This window comes from Opisthorchis viverrini (genome assembly GCF_000715545.1).
Source record: "Opisthorchis viverrini unplaced genomic scaffold opera_v5_32, whole genome shotgun sequence".
Lineage (NCBI taxonomy): Eukaryota > Metazoa > Platyhelminthes > Trematoda > Opisthorchiida > Opisthorchiidae > Opisthorchis > Opisthorchis viverrini.
The window spans coordinates 976644-992872 of NW_008751687.1; the positions used below are offsets into that span (position 1 = coordinate 976644).

The following is a 16229-nucleotide window of genomic DNA, read 5'->3' on the forward strand; positions in this document are numbered from 1 at the left end:
AACTCAATGGGTCGCCGAGGTACACAACCACACACACCACGATAAGGTCCAGTCTCTTCGTGACGGATGAACAATATGAAAGGCATACACAGCAGCCGAGATGGTTACTCAACGAAAGATACAATTAGAAGTAATGATTTTTCCAAATACACTTATTTACTCACTTTTCAAATTCCACATTTAACCCACTTGTCAGTGAACGCTTGCCCGTCAAAGATGAGCATTAGTACAAAACAATATGACCTTTTGATCACTAACTGCCGTCACTAATCCAACCAAATCAAACGGAACATTTCAAAGGCAGTTCCGTTCCATGGAGTGGGCTGAAAACCCACAGGCCAATGATCGGATACTGCTTAATGACACGGCATAGAACAAAGTCCAAGTGTCAGGCACCTAACCGTTGGACTTCGAAATACGTAAAGTTCCAAATAACCACTTGAAAATCGCTGTGACCACCACAAGCTACAAAACATGACTCTAGCTCTAAAGATGTTATGACTAGCGGACGGACTTAGGCATTGGAAGCTGATGATCGTGAAGCGTGCATCAGGTGATTGCGGGTATGCTTGGTTAGACAGGAAACAGTGGCTTAGCTATACAAATACTGCTGGGTGTGCAGTCAGACTACGTGTATGTGTGTACCATCGAATCATGGTGCGCTCCGTCTCAACCCATCCCACGCTGTCTGTGCGCAGGTGAAAGATGGGAACGGTTTGATCGGGCACAGCTTGAAATCGTACTAGAGATCACTCAATAACACGCAATATAACCGCTGTTAAACAGAGATTTTCACGGAACAGAAGTAGATTCACACATGTAATGTTCCGCCAGAGTTACCTAAAAAGCCAAAATACTGATGAGTCTGTGTTAACGTCATCAATAGTTCACAGAGATGATATTGGTTGGAGCACGGAAGACGCTTTCAGTGTTTTCATGTCCAAGAAAAACCATATAGGACCGCTATACCAACAGAGCCATTAAGGATAAAACCGAACGTAAAGTTTGGTCGCAATCTTAGCGGTAGTAGAATTTCGTACTGGATATTTAAGAAAAACAGAACGACAGAAGCAAACGAAAGGTGTCAAAGATCAAAGGAAGGAGGATCAGACTCACCCTGCGATCAAATTGGGGTACTTGTACCGGAGCCAAGCCGAGAGCATACCACCATATGAGCCGCCGAAAGCGATCACTGGTGAATTTCCAAAATTCCCAACTGAAGACTTCAGATAATCAACTAGGGATGCATAATCAGCCAGAGCCTGCTCAGCCGTCAGATAACCGAAATGTTGGGGATCCTGCGGAAGATCGAAAAAGACCGAAACGATAACTGAGGATAGGAAGAGGGTGAAAACAGTTGTCTTATAAGTCCGATTCTAGCTTGACAAAATGTTGACCAAGAATGATCTAACCTCGGTCTTGCTTGTGACAGCACGAAAAGAAATGTAAAACGGAAATAAATATACGGACACTGGCTGATAAACTGGATCCAAGTGACACATCTTCGGGAGGAACAGGTTTTTTATTCGAGAATGTCAAGTGAAAACGACTTTCCGTTTCCAAACTAGGAAATTAACGCATGCAGTTACAACGACATGGCACCCAGATTGACGGGCAATAAGCTAATATAGAAAACCGAGTGGTCAACATTTTAACTCCTGGTACATTTTACGCATCTCAAGATACTACTTGAATCTCTGATTTTGGTGAACCCATTTGACTAGCTCACACAACTTCAACCTTAGATGCATTTGGAAACGACGTCCGGCTTATGGCTCGTTCACTAGGATGGGAAGCTTGGTTTCACCAACAGTTGAGGTGACACAATAAGTATCGTGCGCACACCCATCCAGGAACTAAGACAAATCAAACCATTATACACTCAATGTTTGTCAGCGGTCTTTATCAAAAAGTACATGTACAGAGCAAGGGTAAGAAACTAACTGTACTCTTTGAAGCAAACTACTAAAAAGGCTGCTGACAGCCCACGACTTGTTTTGCCTTTCTTGGGGTTCATCAGGTAGGTGACCGAGTCTCACTAACTGTACTCTTTGAAGCAAACTACTAAAAAGGCTGCTGACAGCCCACGACTTGTTTTGCCTTTCTTGGGGTTCATCAGGTAGGTGGAGTAACCGAGTCTCCGTCAACCGTACGTAATAACTGAAGCCGACTTGAACGACAACCGATCGTGGGCTGCCAATGAGTTTTCAGCAACCTTACTAGAGGTTCCCTTCAAGAAATTTACTGTGATGTCTTGACAATCATACTAACTGACACACAAGACAGACTTCGGGCAGCAGGTTCAGTTCAAGGATAGCATAGACGACAGATTCAGTTAAGACTCGGTTGAAGCTCCTTTAAAGCCCAATTGATATGAAAATGAGTGTATTAACTGTGTTCCGATCAACGATGAAGACCGTGAAGTGTTTGTTTGTCGAGTTTGTCGAAGTGAACTGAAGCCAGTTGGATAACTTTGAGAGTGACCATCTTACCACAAATGTGTAATTCGTGGTTGGGCATAGGCTTAACTAACCTACTGTACGCAGCTAGTACGGCGACCCGGCTGATGGCACTACACCACTTTTATATGGTATGAGATTATCTGCAAGTGTGCAATTCATGGTTGTACGTGGGCTGGGATAATGCTTGCACCTACAGGACCATTAGATGAAGACCGTGAAGTGTTTGTTTGTCGAGTTTGTCGAAGTGAACTGAAGCCAGTTGGATAACTTTGAGAGTGACCATCTTACCACAAATGTGTAATTCGTGGTTGGGCATAGGCTTAACTAACCTACTGTACGCAGCTAGTACGGCGACCCGGCTGATGGCACTACACCACTTTTATATGGTATGAGATTATCTGCAAGTGTGCAATTCATGGTTGTACGTGGGCTGGGATAATGCTTGCACCTACACAGGAGGACCATTAGGGTGCAAAGTCTTTGGCACAAAGCAGTCAGGTAGCACTGGTTGGCGAAAGACTGTCAAAACAGCGTGCACTCTTGAATAGCCAGTCGCTACAAATGTTTCAGCCCAGCCTGGAGGATCAGAACTGTGCTACACGGACTTCTACCTACTGACCGACCTGTCAGGAGAGGCACTGTGAGTGTCACGTGTACACCCCAAGGATAGCTCAGTGAAGGTGCACAAATCGTCAAACCGGATTAAGGTCTTCATGACGGCGTTTATGCTGTCGGTTCCCACCAAAGCTGTTTGACTGAGTGTTGTGGATATGGGCATCCCGTATCTATTCAAACAAATTAACATGTTGTGTGGAAGCGAAGTACCGTTGTTCTTCTCTTGTAATGATATCAGTGAAGACGACGGTCATTTTACCGAACTTCTGAAAGAATTTTGGTGTGAAGGGTTCATTTCAAGCAAAACGTTGGAACCTAATGAAGCTTTATGTACAATTCCGGGAATTATGATGCGGCCCTAAAACTATAGGTAATACGGCATTTCGCTAATGAAAGTGCTGGTCGATAGGTGCAGGCTATGGTAACCTTTCGTCATTACATCTTGTTTTCTTGAAATAATGACCGGCTTCTCGAATTTATGGATCACGTCTTTGTCAAATATAAAAGGATTGATGCGGGTATAGCCTAAAGGACTGCTCACAGTTGGCTTATCGTATCAACTTGACCCCATGCTTGACTAAATCCGTAGCTATTTCCAATGATACAAATGAAAAGTTCATTAGAATAACAAATCACCTATCAATAAACACCTAAGAGGTACTGCAAGAAGCCAATGCAACTTCCGTAGTCTGAACAGTCGGAAAAAAGTCAACTGATATGAACCGAGAATGAGAAAGAAAAAAGGTAGCTGCAGAAAGCTTATTTCAGGGAATATTCGCCCGGCGTATAACAGAATTTGAACGTGCCTTGAAAGAATCGTTCACAAAAGGCAATGAACTTCCGTAAAAGCGATGTTCCGCAAAAATCACAGCAGCTTTCAATTCCTCTGCGATGTCCCACATAAAACCCTAAAACAGCTGTTAGATATAAAAAAACAATACCGTATTTTCTGCGAATGTTTCAATCGCTCCTTCGTTGCCCGTATAGAACAGTATAGGTCCGTCGGGAACATGAAATTTGGTTGAAATCAAGTATTTCATCTTGAACGTAGAATCGCTGACAAATGTGAAGTGGTCCAGCTGTCACTTTATCAATAAGGTCAAAAGCCCAACCAAACTCACCAAAACATCAAAGTACCGGGTTTCGTAGTCATACTGACTAGAATTAGGCGGTTTCGCCATGAATCGACTGGGATTGAAGGCGACACAGAGCGCAGCAAACAACGATGAGAAAAACACTGTTTGAATTAGCATTCTGGGGATCGCTGGAAGGAGCAGTAAGCATGATTGTAATCGTGAATGTTATTACAAGATTGAAAAAGGGTAATTTGAAGTAGCGAAACATTTTCCATCATTCTGACGAATCTTAGACATGACTAAGTCACTATATCAAATTATAATTCTGCTATCGCGACATCAATCACACATGCAGTACGCGAGTTTCAATAACTAGGTAGACCAATAAGTCTGGTTAGATCTCAACCTTAGATCATTCCACTAGGGGTGTGCAGACTTGACACTATGGGAACTGAACAACATCATTCGGTGGTTTGATGACACCGGGCTGCATAGGAAGCTGTCTTCCCATTTCAAAAGGCACTATGATTGACAAACACTGGTACAGGGGACTGCGTATATATTTTTGAAACAGGGCAAGTGGTGTTCATAGAACGACCAGTTGTTTGAGAAGCAAAACTAGCACATACGTGAATGGACAACTCGGACAGAAATTGCCAACCAGAACTCACTGACGCCCGCCGCTCAAATTTCAACCAAGAAGAGGAAATGGAGTAACCATCAAAGCAAATATACCATGTGTAGCCGTTCATGATATTGATCAATCATCTCGTTGTCTCCAAACTCGGTCAGCCGGTGTGGATATCAGAAACGACTCCATCCATCTTTTCGTTCAGTTGTAACACCCTTCCGGTGCTTGGCTGCCATTCCACCCGAGGGAAGCACGAGGGATGGGATACTGCCAGGTTGCCACATCTAGACAGGGGAAGTCGAGATGCAGGGGTCGGGTTCGAAACACTGACATTGCTGTCAGTAAATTAGCGTTCTAACCACTTGATCTATCTCGCCCGTTTAGTTTAAAAACCGCGAACCGCGTACATCTGCACGGTTAATAGTACGAAAAGCAAGACAAGGATCCTAATACATCGTCACCACCATCAAAACTTCCACCTTCACCATTACTGACAGCGATATACCAGGAGCGGATAATGATGCTTCAAAAGGAAAAAGTAAAACCTTGCGCCAGAAAATTTTACGTTCACAGGGAGCATGAGAAAAAAACAACGGACGTCTTTCCGTATCGATGAAGTAATTGCATTTAGACATCATGATATAGTATGAAGTCAGCCTCACAGATAAATTGTACTACCTCAGCTTGGATCAGTTTTCCTTTATATTCTTGGCTTCTATGCCGTGTTCACCTTTTGGTACCTTCCAGCCAGAAGCCGCTTGAGGAAACGAGATACAGTGAGGTATACAGCATACGAATAGTATGGCCGAACCAGAGTATTAGAGAGACTGAACTTCACCTCAGCGTAGTGATCGACATACTGAGATGCTTGAAAGTGATATCCGCAGGGCCTCTCGTATCAGATCTGTCAGTGGATAGGGCTCAAAAGGCGATACGCTGACCTTTCCGGTTAGGCAATTGAACGCCTGTATCGAATAATCTCTTGATAACCAAAATGCCTTAGAGTTTCTCACCAAACACCGCCGTCGTGGTCAGACTCTTGGGCCAGAGGTTCGGTTTGAGAATTTCCAACATCCTCCCTTAGTTTGGAGGCTATAGAAGAAAGTCAGGCATAACCATGATTCAGACGAGCCTAAAAGACATCAAACTACATCAACCGTTACAACGTATAATTGATACACATACAAGGGCGGCTACTACCGACGCCAACCTTCTTGACAACGTTTCGTCTTCTCTTCATCTACCCAATTATCGATGCCCTCCCACGAACCCATTCCTTAGGATTCAGGGTCTGATTCGTCTTGAACCATCCTCCACATCAATGAACGCTGACAGGTTCAAACATCTCAGAATCAATCAAGTCACGAGGTTCGCTCTATCGGACTATCTCCAATACTGGCAACTTGAAGCAAACGCGAAAACAAGGCTCGCCTAACATGTATGTCGGGCATCAAAAGATACAGTCAGAATCCCAGTACGATCGTTGAACAGTTCTGTCATCCTTCTACGCCTGCGATTGCTCTTGTGGTTCAGAGTTCGCTGCAACAGTCTGTTTCGAGGCCAGTATCACTCTCAGCCATTTATTAACCTCCCGCATCAGATAGACAGAGTCCGTGAAGGAAACTGCCAACGGGAATTTAGCAGCTGGTGTTTGGGACACCCATAAGTCACAAAGATGTGCTACCTGACGCCGCCATAGGGGGGTTTTTGATGCATATCGTTGTGGTTTATGAGGATATGACAGCATAGCGTGCCTGAGGTCCAATTATCGATGACAGATCAGGCATTGACTGTTACTCGTTTCGCAGCCTGGGTGCGGATTCTGGTCAAGCGATCGATTGTTATCGCCTTCCCAAGCTGCACAGATGAAGGATACCTCGTCTTTCAACCGACAAACTCCCATATTCCGAGGGCAGAAAAATTATCAAACCCAGAGACTGCGATTACCTGGTGAGCCCCGAAGAAGATAAAACTGGTCGTGGGCTGTCAAAGGCTTTTCAGAAACCTCGTAAGTAGTGTTTCGTCAAGAAGTCTGTCGGAACCATCTCTTGATGTCTGTTCTAACTAGAGTGCTCGGAGGATATGACAGCATAGCGTGCCTGAGGTCCAATTATCGATGACAGATCAGGCATTGACTGTTACTCGTTTCGCAGCCTGGGTGCGGATTCTGGTCAAGCGATCGATTGTTATCGCCTTCCCAAGCTGCACAGATGAAGGATACCTCGTCTTTCAACCGACAAACTCCCATATTCCGAGGGCAGAAAAATTATCAAACCCAGAGACTGCGATTACCTGGTGAGCCCCGAAGAAGATAAAACTGGTCGTGGGCTGTCAAAGGCTTTTCAGAAACCTCGTAAGTAGTGTTTCGTCAAGAAGTCTGTCGATCTCATCTCTTGATGTCTGTTCTAACTAGGAGTGCTCGCCGCGATTTTACGTAATGCAGGAAGCTTCGAAGGCCCAGTACAAACAAATCGAATCGAATCTTGATCACTGAAAAGAATACTGGCGTTACCTGTCTCTTTAAAATACTCCTGCCGGTACTGAACATGACTCAACTCGATGGATTATAATTTCAAAGTGAAAATCTATATGCATGTTGACAGTGGAACCTAGTAGATACGGAAGAGGGGATGGAAGATGTTGGGAACGCTAGAAAATTCCCTCACATGACGGTTCTCGGGAACATTTCTAGCGGAAGTATCAAGGACCATGACGGATCCATCATCCCAATAAGGAATTCTTTGGTAGGGTGTTAACAACCGTGACCGTTTGCCGCTGTTCAGTTGGGTATTCGAACTGTATTAAGACCGTGAACGGCAGCAGGATGTAAACGTAGTAGTATGGGGGCTGCTTGGGGCGAAAGCCTGCACAACACCGTTGAGGGTCGCAGTTACCAAGAGTTGGCAAGTTCGCCTCTCCCGAATCGATTGCTCGTACTTCCAAAACGAGTGCTTCCTCGGGCATTTAGCTCCGGCATCGAGTCCCGATACAAACTGCTTAGGAAGAGAGTACGAAGCGCTCAGTGTGACCATGGTGGCCGGACGAACTTCTGTCGTGGAAACTGTGGCCAACCGGAGAGCTTGGTACATATGTTACAGCGCTGCTAAATCAAGAATAATGCTAGATATGCTCGTCACAATCGTGCTGGAAGAGAACTCGCGAGACGTCTCCGTCACCTAGGATACACCGCCTTCGAGAAGTTGCGAGCACCTACATCGACGTCTTTCACCAAGCCTGACCTAACCGCTGTTCGGGAGCGCCGAGTAACTGTGACAGACGTAAAAAATCAGATAAAATAATCGTTCAGCTATAGCATGCCACCAGAAGGAAGCACGAGCACAGCCAGGTTGCCCAAGACTAGACAGGGGAAGTCGATAGGCAGAGCTCGGGTTCGAACCACAGGCCTTCTGGTCAATAAATACGCGCTCTAACCACCGAGCCATCTCACCCCTGATAGACGTAAGCATAGTCTCGGAAAGGCGCGAAATGACTGTGTCATAAGCTCATCCCAACGCGCAATCGACTGTGGTGTCGAATTCTGGCTTACCAACCGATGATCATTTCTCATCAGAGGATCTGCTTTACTCGATCCGCTAAGGCTGTTATTGAACTGGGACTTCCTAAATCAGTCAGTGATTTGCGTTTGCTTGCCATTGTGGGCACTCTGCGTACCTACGACATTTTTATGCGTGATTAATAGCGTTCAGTACACATTCCTAGCAATGAATATCACACCAGACCCAGCATGACGGACACTTTGTGTCTGATGTGCGAGTCTTGACTCTGCAAGCGCTTACGGGGCCTTGAAGATCATTCAGCATTGTATGCCCTTTCTTCGACTGTTAGTCTTTACACGCACGTTTCCATACGTTGGGATCCGTCTTGTCAGACTGGGACTGTCGGTGGCACGACTCTGAATGGGGCGCTTCTCTTTGCATATAGTATTCTCTTGTAACCCTTCCACATCCATGCTCTCCACAAATAAACGATAGTAGTGGTAGTAGCACTAAACCACCTATAGGTGCCAACTGCGTAGCTCGGACGTCAGTTTGAGTGAGCTAAACGTTTAGTAACTCTAGACAAGGCTAACCACCCTGTTTGGTTTCAATGTGCTGGATAATTTCGACAGTACAATATAATACAACACAAATACAATACGACACAATACAATACAGCACGCTTTTGATGCATATCGTTGTGGTTTATGAGGATATGACAGCATAGCGTGCCTGAGGTCCAATTATCGATGACAGATCAGGCATTGACTGTTACTCGTTTCGCAGCCTGGGTGCGGATTCTGGTCAAGCGATCGATTGTTATCGCCTTCCCAAGCTGCACAGATGAAGGATACCTCGTCTTTCAACCGACAAACTCCCATATTCCGAGGGCAGAAAAATTATCAAACCCAGAGACTGCGATTACCTGGTGAGCCCCGAAGAAGATAAAACTGGTCGTGGGCTGTCAAAGGCTTTTCAGAAACCTCGTAAGTAGTGTTTCGTCAAGAAGTCTGTCGGAACCATCTCTTGATGTCTGTTCTAACTAGGAGTGCTCGCCGCGATTTTACGTAATGCCGGAAGCTTCGAAGAAGGCCCAGTACAAGCAAATCGAATCGAATCTTGATCACTGAAAAGAATACTGGCGTTACCTGTCTCTTTAAAATACTCCTGCCGGTACTGAACATGACTCAACTCGATGGATTATAATTTCAAAGTGAAAATCTATATGCATGTTGACAGTGGAACCTAGTAGATACGGAAGAGGGGATGGAAGATGTTGGGAACGCTAGAAAATTCCCTCACATGACGGTTCTCGGGAACATTTCTAGCGGAAGTATCAAGGACCATGACGGATCCATCATCCCAATAAGGAATTCTTTGGTAGGGTGTTAACAACCGTGACCGTTTGCCGCTGTTCAGTTGGGTATTCGAACTGTATTAAGACCGTGAACGGCAGCAGGATGTAAACGTAGTAGTATGGGGGCTGCTTGGGGCGAAAGCCTGCACAACACCGTTGAGGGTCGCAGTTACCAAGAGTTGGCAAGTTCGCCTCTCCCGAATCGATTGCTCGTACTTCCAAAACGAGTGCTTCCTCGGGCATTTAGCTCCGGCATCGAGTCCCGATACAAACTGCTTAGGAAGAGAGTACGAAGCGCTCAGTGTGACCATGGTGGCCGGACGAACTTCTGTCGTGGAAACTGTGGCCAACCGGAGAGCTTGGTACATATGTTACAGCGCTGCTAAATCAAGAATAATGCTAGATATGCTCGTCACAATCGTGCTGGAAGAGAACTCGCGAGACGTCTCCGTCACCTAGGATACACCGCCTTCGAGAAGTTGCGAGCACCTACATCGACGTCTTTCACCAAGCCTGACCTAACCGCTGTTCGGGTGCGCCGAGTAACTGTGATAGACGTAAAAAATCAGATAAAATAATCGTTCAGCTATAGCATGCCACCAGAAGGAAGCACGAGCACAGCCAGGTTGCCCAAGACTAGACAGGGGAAGTCGATAGGCAGAGCTCGGGTTCGAACCACAGGCCTTCTGGTCAATAAATACGCGCTCTAACCACCGAGCCATCTCACCCCTGATAGACGTAAGCATAGTCTCGGAAAGGCGCGAAATGACTGTGTCATAAGCTCATCCCAACGCGCAATCGACTGTGGTGTCGAATTCTGGCTTACCAACCGATGATCATTTCTCATCAGAGGATCTGCTTTACTCGATCCGCTAAGGCTGTTATTGAACTGGGACTTCCTAAATCAGTCAGTGATTTGCGTTTGCTTGCCATTGTGGGCACTCTGCGTACCTACGACATTTTTATGCGTGATTAATAGCGTTACACACACATTCCTAGCAATGAATATCACACCAGACCCAGCATGACGGACACTTTGTGTCTGATGTGCGAGTCTTGACTCTGCACTTACGGGGCCACTTTGTGTCTGATGTGCGAGTCTTGACTCTGCAAGCGCTTACGGGGCCTTGAAGATCATTCAGCATTGTATGCCCTTTCTTCGACTGTTAGTCTTTACACGCACGTTTCCATACGTTGGGATCCGTCTTGTCAGACTGGGACTGTCGGTGGCACGACTCTGAATGGGGCGCTTCTCTTTGCATATAGTATTCTCTTGTAACCCTTCCACATCCATGCTCTCCACAAATAAACGATAGTAGTGGTAGTAGCACTAAACCACCTATAGGTGCCAACTGCGTAGCTCGGACGTCAGTTTGAGTGAGCTAAACGTTTAGTAACTCTAGACAAGGCTAACCACCCTGTTTGGTTTCAATGTGCTGGATAATTTCGACAGTACAATATAATACAACACAAATACAATACGACACAATACAATACAGCACGCCTCCGCACCAGTTCCAACAGGGAGGACTAGTGAGGCTCACAAATCAAAGGGTGGCTTGGTAGCCCACCATCGAGTTCACGTCCATGAGTGTTGGCACGAACTTGATCGCCCAATTGGTCTGCGTTGATTTCTCTCGTCTTTTTCCGACGAAAATTGGCCTGAATCAACAATGCTGACACACACATCCCACCCAGTATAATACAGATAAGCCTGGCCGAGTGAAGAATGCCATTGTCCACTGATGCCAACAAGAGTTACTGTCACTCTTACCCCTCCCCCCCAGTTAACAATCCATTTCGGTCTTGTGACAGGCAAACCACGCAGTTCATGAAATTAGAGCAATATTTTCCTGATCAATCGGCTATTAGCATCAAAACCAGGTTACGTGTGCTCAGTTGGCTAACACAAGTGGCCCTGACTAAATCATCGGTCAAACAACAACCCATTCGTCTGAAGCTGATGACTATAGCGTTTCGCTTAAACAAACCGTGGATTGTGCCGTGTCACTCTTGGAATCTTGTGCTGACAGCTCGTTCGCTAGTAACAACCTGGCATTTGCCCAGGGTTTACGGTCTGGATCATGACACCGGAGCAAGTCCCTTCACTTCTGGACCTCCACGCCTCTAAGACATTTCCACAAGCATCCACTGTGCATCTATACAAAGGTATCTGAAGCCTATCTCTGGATACCGAGCAGTATTGGAAACAAATTCTGTCTGCTCCAAAACATGCGGACAGCCGGCCCAGTCACGCATTGCTACCATTTGATTGGAGTTTGATTGAATCAACTGCAGGTGAGGAAGTCGGTCATATGATCCGTTTTATGGGCAATTGGCTCCCAGGTCTGAACAAGCTCACGCCCAAGATGTTTCGCCAGTTCAAGGTCGGTGCCCTCGCTGCGCATTTCAACTTACTCATATTATCTGGGGGTTGTCCACCGCATAGGTGTCGTGCTCGTATTATCCTAGTTCCAGAGATCCCAAATCCCACTTCACCGGGCAACTGGGACCGATCTCCGTGTCATCCATTCTTGTTCATGACTTCAGGTGTCAGTCGAAGTATAAATCTACCCTTTGTCTGTCGCGCCAAAGCAGTGCATGCTTACCTGTCGCTTTTGTGTTGTCGGAAATCTTCGAAAATTTGGGGGTATTTGTAGCTACTTTGCTTCCAACACTCAATCTTCGGAATTGCTACATGTCCATTTGTCCATATCGAGCTGTTTAACCCCCAATACTTCCACTTGCCCATTTCCTCTTCATTGTTCGTAAATGCTTCTCCGACACATGGGTTCTCATTCTACTATACAAACGGGGAGTGAGACGGCACACTGGTTAGAGCGCATATTTACTGACCGGAAGGTCCATGGTTCGAACCCGACCTCTGCCTCTCGACTTCCCCTGTCTGGGCTTGGGCAACCTTGCAGTATTCCATCTCTCGTGCTCCCTTCGGGTGGCATGGCAGCTAGGCATAGAAAAGGTGCCAGGGATCCATTTGATGAGTGACTTGTCCCATCTGATTTCCAAAAAGGACCGATTTTATCAACCGGTTGACCTATTCTGATCTGACCTATGTTCGTTTCATATGGAGTCATCGCCAGGTCCAGTAATAGTGGTGTGTATCCTTCCCTGAAAGGCACTTGGTAACTAACAATATTCTCATGCCACATCGGCCGTCGCGTGGGGCCATCAGCCGGGTCGCCTTACTTGCTGCATACAGCAGGGCGGGTAAGAGAAAACAGGCTACTGCTGACGCCTCCCTTCTCTCTCCTTCACATACTTTTTCTTCCCCCTCCCCACCCCATTAATAACTCTCTCCTTGTGGTTCCAGCACTTAGGATTGATGACTCCCTTCGTCATGCATCGGTTTTGCGTGCAGCATCTGCTCGTCACATGGTGCCGACATCTGCAGGAATCTCCAAATCAGTCCTCAAGCCTCGACACCCACTCTATCTGGCCGCGTTCAATGTTCGCACTCTGAAGCAAGCAGGACAACAAGCTGCTCTTGCACTCACACTGGACTCGCTTGGCATTGATGTGTGCTGTGTCTCAGAAACGAGAATTCAAGATGCAAGCACAGTGATTGAGTTAACCGCCCCGTCAGTCTCCACTCGCTTCCGGCTACGCACCTCTGGTGATCCAGAGGCTGCTGCGGTGGGATGTGCAGGGGTTGGTATTGTGCTAAGTCACCGGGCGGAAGTATCCTTACTTGACTGGATACCTGTTGATAGTCGCCTCTGTGCGGTTCGTCTGGCAACGTCTGTGAAGGAGTCTCACAAGCGGCAAGTTGATAGATGTCTGTTTATCGTGTCTGCCTATGCCCCAACTGATTGTAGCTCTGACACCGTCAAAGACAGGTTTTACGACGCCCTGAATGCTCTGCTGCGGCGAGCTAAAAGCTCAGACATTGTGGTGGTTGCCGGAGATATGAATGCGCAAGTGGGCAGGCTCAGTGCATCTGAGACTCAATTGGGAGGTCGACATGGACTGGACTCGGTACGTACGGACAATGGGGAACGATTGCTTCAGCTGTGTGCTGATCGCAGGCTGTTTTTATGCAGTACTAACTTCCGAAATAGCCGAAGTCGTCTGGCCACTTGGTGTCCTCCAACAACAGGCCGGCCACAAACTCAAATCGACCACATTGCCATCAGTTACCGATGGCGCGGGTCCATAACTGACTGCCGGTCGTTTTGGAACACATTTGTGGACTCTGACCACGCGCTCGTCCGGAGTCGCTTCTCCCTACGTTTCCCGGGGTCGCGTAAGGTGCGGACAAATCGCATGGCAACTGAAAGACTGGCAGATCCGGATGTCAGACGAACTTACAAGAATCGTCTTCTAGAGTCTCTTCCAAGTGCTCCACCATCAGATGTGAACTCATACTGGGACGAGATTGCTACCTCTTTGCATAGTGCTGGGAATTTTGCCTGTGGCACGACCCAACCAGGCGCACTCAAGCACTGGATATCAGACGGAACGGTGTCACTACTTAAATCTCGAAGAAATATCCCAGCCGGTCCCGAACATAACCCGATGCGAAGAGCCATCAGACGTCAATTGAAAGAGAGCTTGCGATCCGACCGTGAAGTATGGTGGACACAGAAAGTCAAAGAAATGGAAGAGGCCCAGAAAGCCGGTAATGCCCGGAGATTATTTCAGTTAATCCGTGCGACCGGTCCCCGGAAACCACCTGTGAGTGAAAGCATCAAGCATCAGAATGGAACGACCATCTCTAATAAGGAGGAACGCCTTGACCGGTGGGCTGAATACTTTGAACAACAAATGTCTTGGCCACCAGCCGACACTCATCTAAAGCCCACAGGTGAAGTAGAACCCTGGACGGTGAACGTGGAACCACCTACGGCCTCGGAGGTTTACGACTGCATATGTTCTCTCAAGCGCCACCGAGCTCCCGGTCCGGATGACCTTCCACCTGCACTGTTCAAAGACGAGGTGAAGTCCTCAGTCAGCGCCTGTCCGACCTGTTTGCTTGCATTTGGGAAAAGGAGTCTGTCCCAGACAACTGGGGAGAATCGGTGATAGTGCTACTGCTGACGACTCCCTTCTTATACATCCACGTTTTCCGTCTTCCACCACCTCCCGCCCAAATTTGAATACAATCCTCGCAGGTCCAAGCTCTAGGGCTAACCGTTTTGCTCTCCCTACATCACACCCAGCTGCAGCTTCTGCACGTCCGAGTTCAGTTACAACCCTAAACACTTCGAAGTGTTTTCAAAACCCGAAAGCCTGTCTAGTTGGCCACCTTCAATGTTCGCACACTGAAGCAAGCAGGTCATGCGCATACGCTGGATTCCTTCTGAATTGATGTATGTTGTCTGTCGGAAACAAGGACGCAGGAGGCCGCTGAAGCCGGATACGCTGGGGTGGGTATTTTATTGAGCGAACGAGCGGAAGCGTCTCTGCTTGATTGGATGCCCGTAAACAGTCGCCTCTCTGCGGTTCGTTTGGCAACATCTGTGAAAGAATCTATAGAAAGTGAGGTTCATCGCACCCTGTTTATTGTGTCTGCATACACTACAACTGACAGTAGCTCTGAATCTGCTAAGGACAGTTTCTATGACGCTTTAGGTGCCCTTCTACAACAGGCTAAAAGCTCAGATATCGTTGTGGTTGCTGGTGATATGNGATATAGTTGTGGTTGCTGGTGATATGAACGCCCAGGTAGGTAGACTAAGCGCTGCTGAGGCCCGATTGGGTGGCCGTCTTGGTTTGGACACGAGACGCATGGACAATGGAGATTACTTACTTCAGATGTGTGCCGATCACAGGCTTCCCTTGCAGTACGAATTTCCGGAACAGCGAACATCGCTTGACAACGTGGTGCCCACAATCAAACCAGCGCCGAATCCAAATAGACCACATCGCCATCAGTTACCGGTGGCGAGGATCGATCACAGCCTGCCGCTCCAACTGGAACACCAGCATGGACTCCGACCATGCACTTGTAGCTGCTGCTTTTCATTGCGCTTCCCAGGTGTACGCAAAACGCACACACCTCGCTTAGCCAGTGAGAAAGTAGTGGACCAAAAGTCAAACGAAACTACCAGGACCAGCTCCTTGAATGCCTGCCGGACGGTACGGTGTCGGATATAAACGACCACTGGGTAAAAATATACAAAGCGCCACTCAAAGCCGGAATGTCTGTTTGCGGTATAACCCGGCCAACCTAATCCAAGCATTGGATCTCTGATAGGACCGTGTCTTTGCTGGAGACCCGGCGACAGACTCCACCTGGAAATCACCACAACTCAACCCAGCGCATCATCCGATACTGGGTGAAAATGAGTGTCCGCGCGGACCGAGAAGCTTGGTGGACCCGAAAGGCCGAAGAAATGGAACATGCAATGAATGGTGGAAACGTGCGCAATCTTCACTAGATTCGTTAGACTGGTCCTCTGGAACCTCTTGTAAGCGAATTAATCAGAGACTAAAATGGCTCCCTGATATGCACCAAACAAGAACAGCAACATCAGTGTTGGCACTGATGCTTCACTCCCGTACAACCATAAGGTCCGTCTAGTTATATATATATATATATAAGAGTATTAAAAGGCCAGCAGGAAAGAT

General features: G+C 47.1%; 1 protein-coding gene across 1 annotated transcript in view; it reads right to left on the reverse strand.

Moving 5' to 3' along the window:
* T265_02518 (hypothetical protein) overlaps positions 1-4330 on the reverse strand; it is a gene marked incomplete at both ends in the record, with an annotated part of 34226 nt that extends 29896 nt beyond the window's left edge. The window contains 2 exons of the mRNA XM_009166781.1: positions 1117-1298; positions 4199-4330. Of these exons, the coding sequence (XP_009165045.1) occupies positions 1117-1298; positions 4199-4330 (314 nt within the window). The remainder of the gene's footprint in view (positions 1-1116; positions 1299-4198) is intronic.
* Between the last annotated feature and the right edge of the window lie 11899 nt (positions 4331-16229).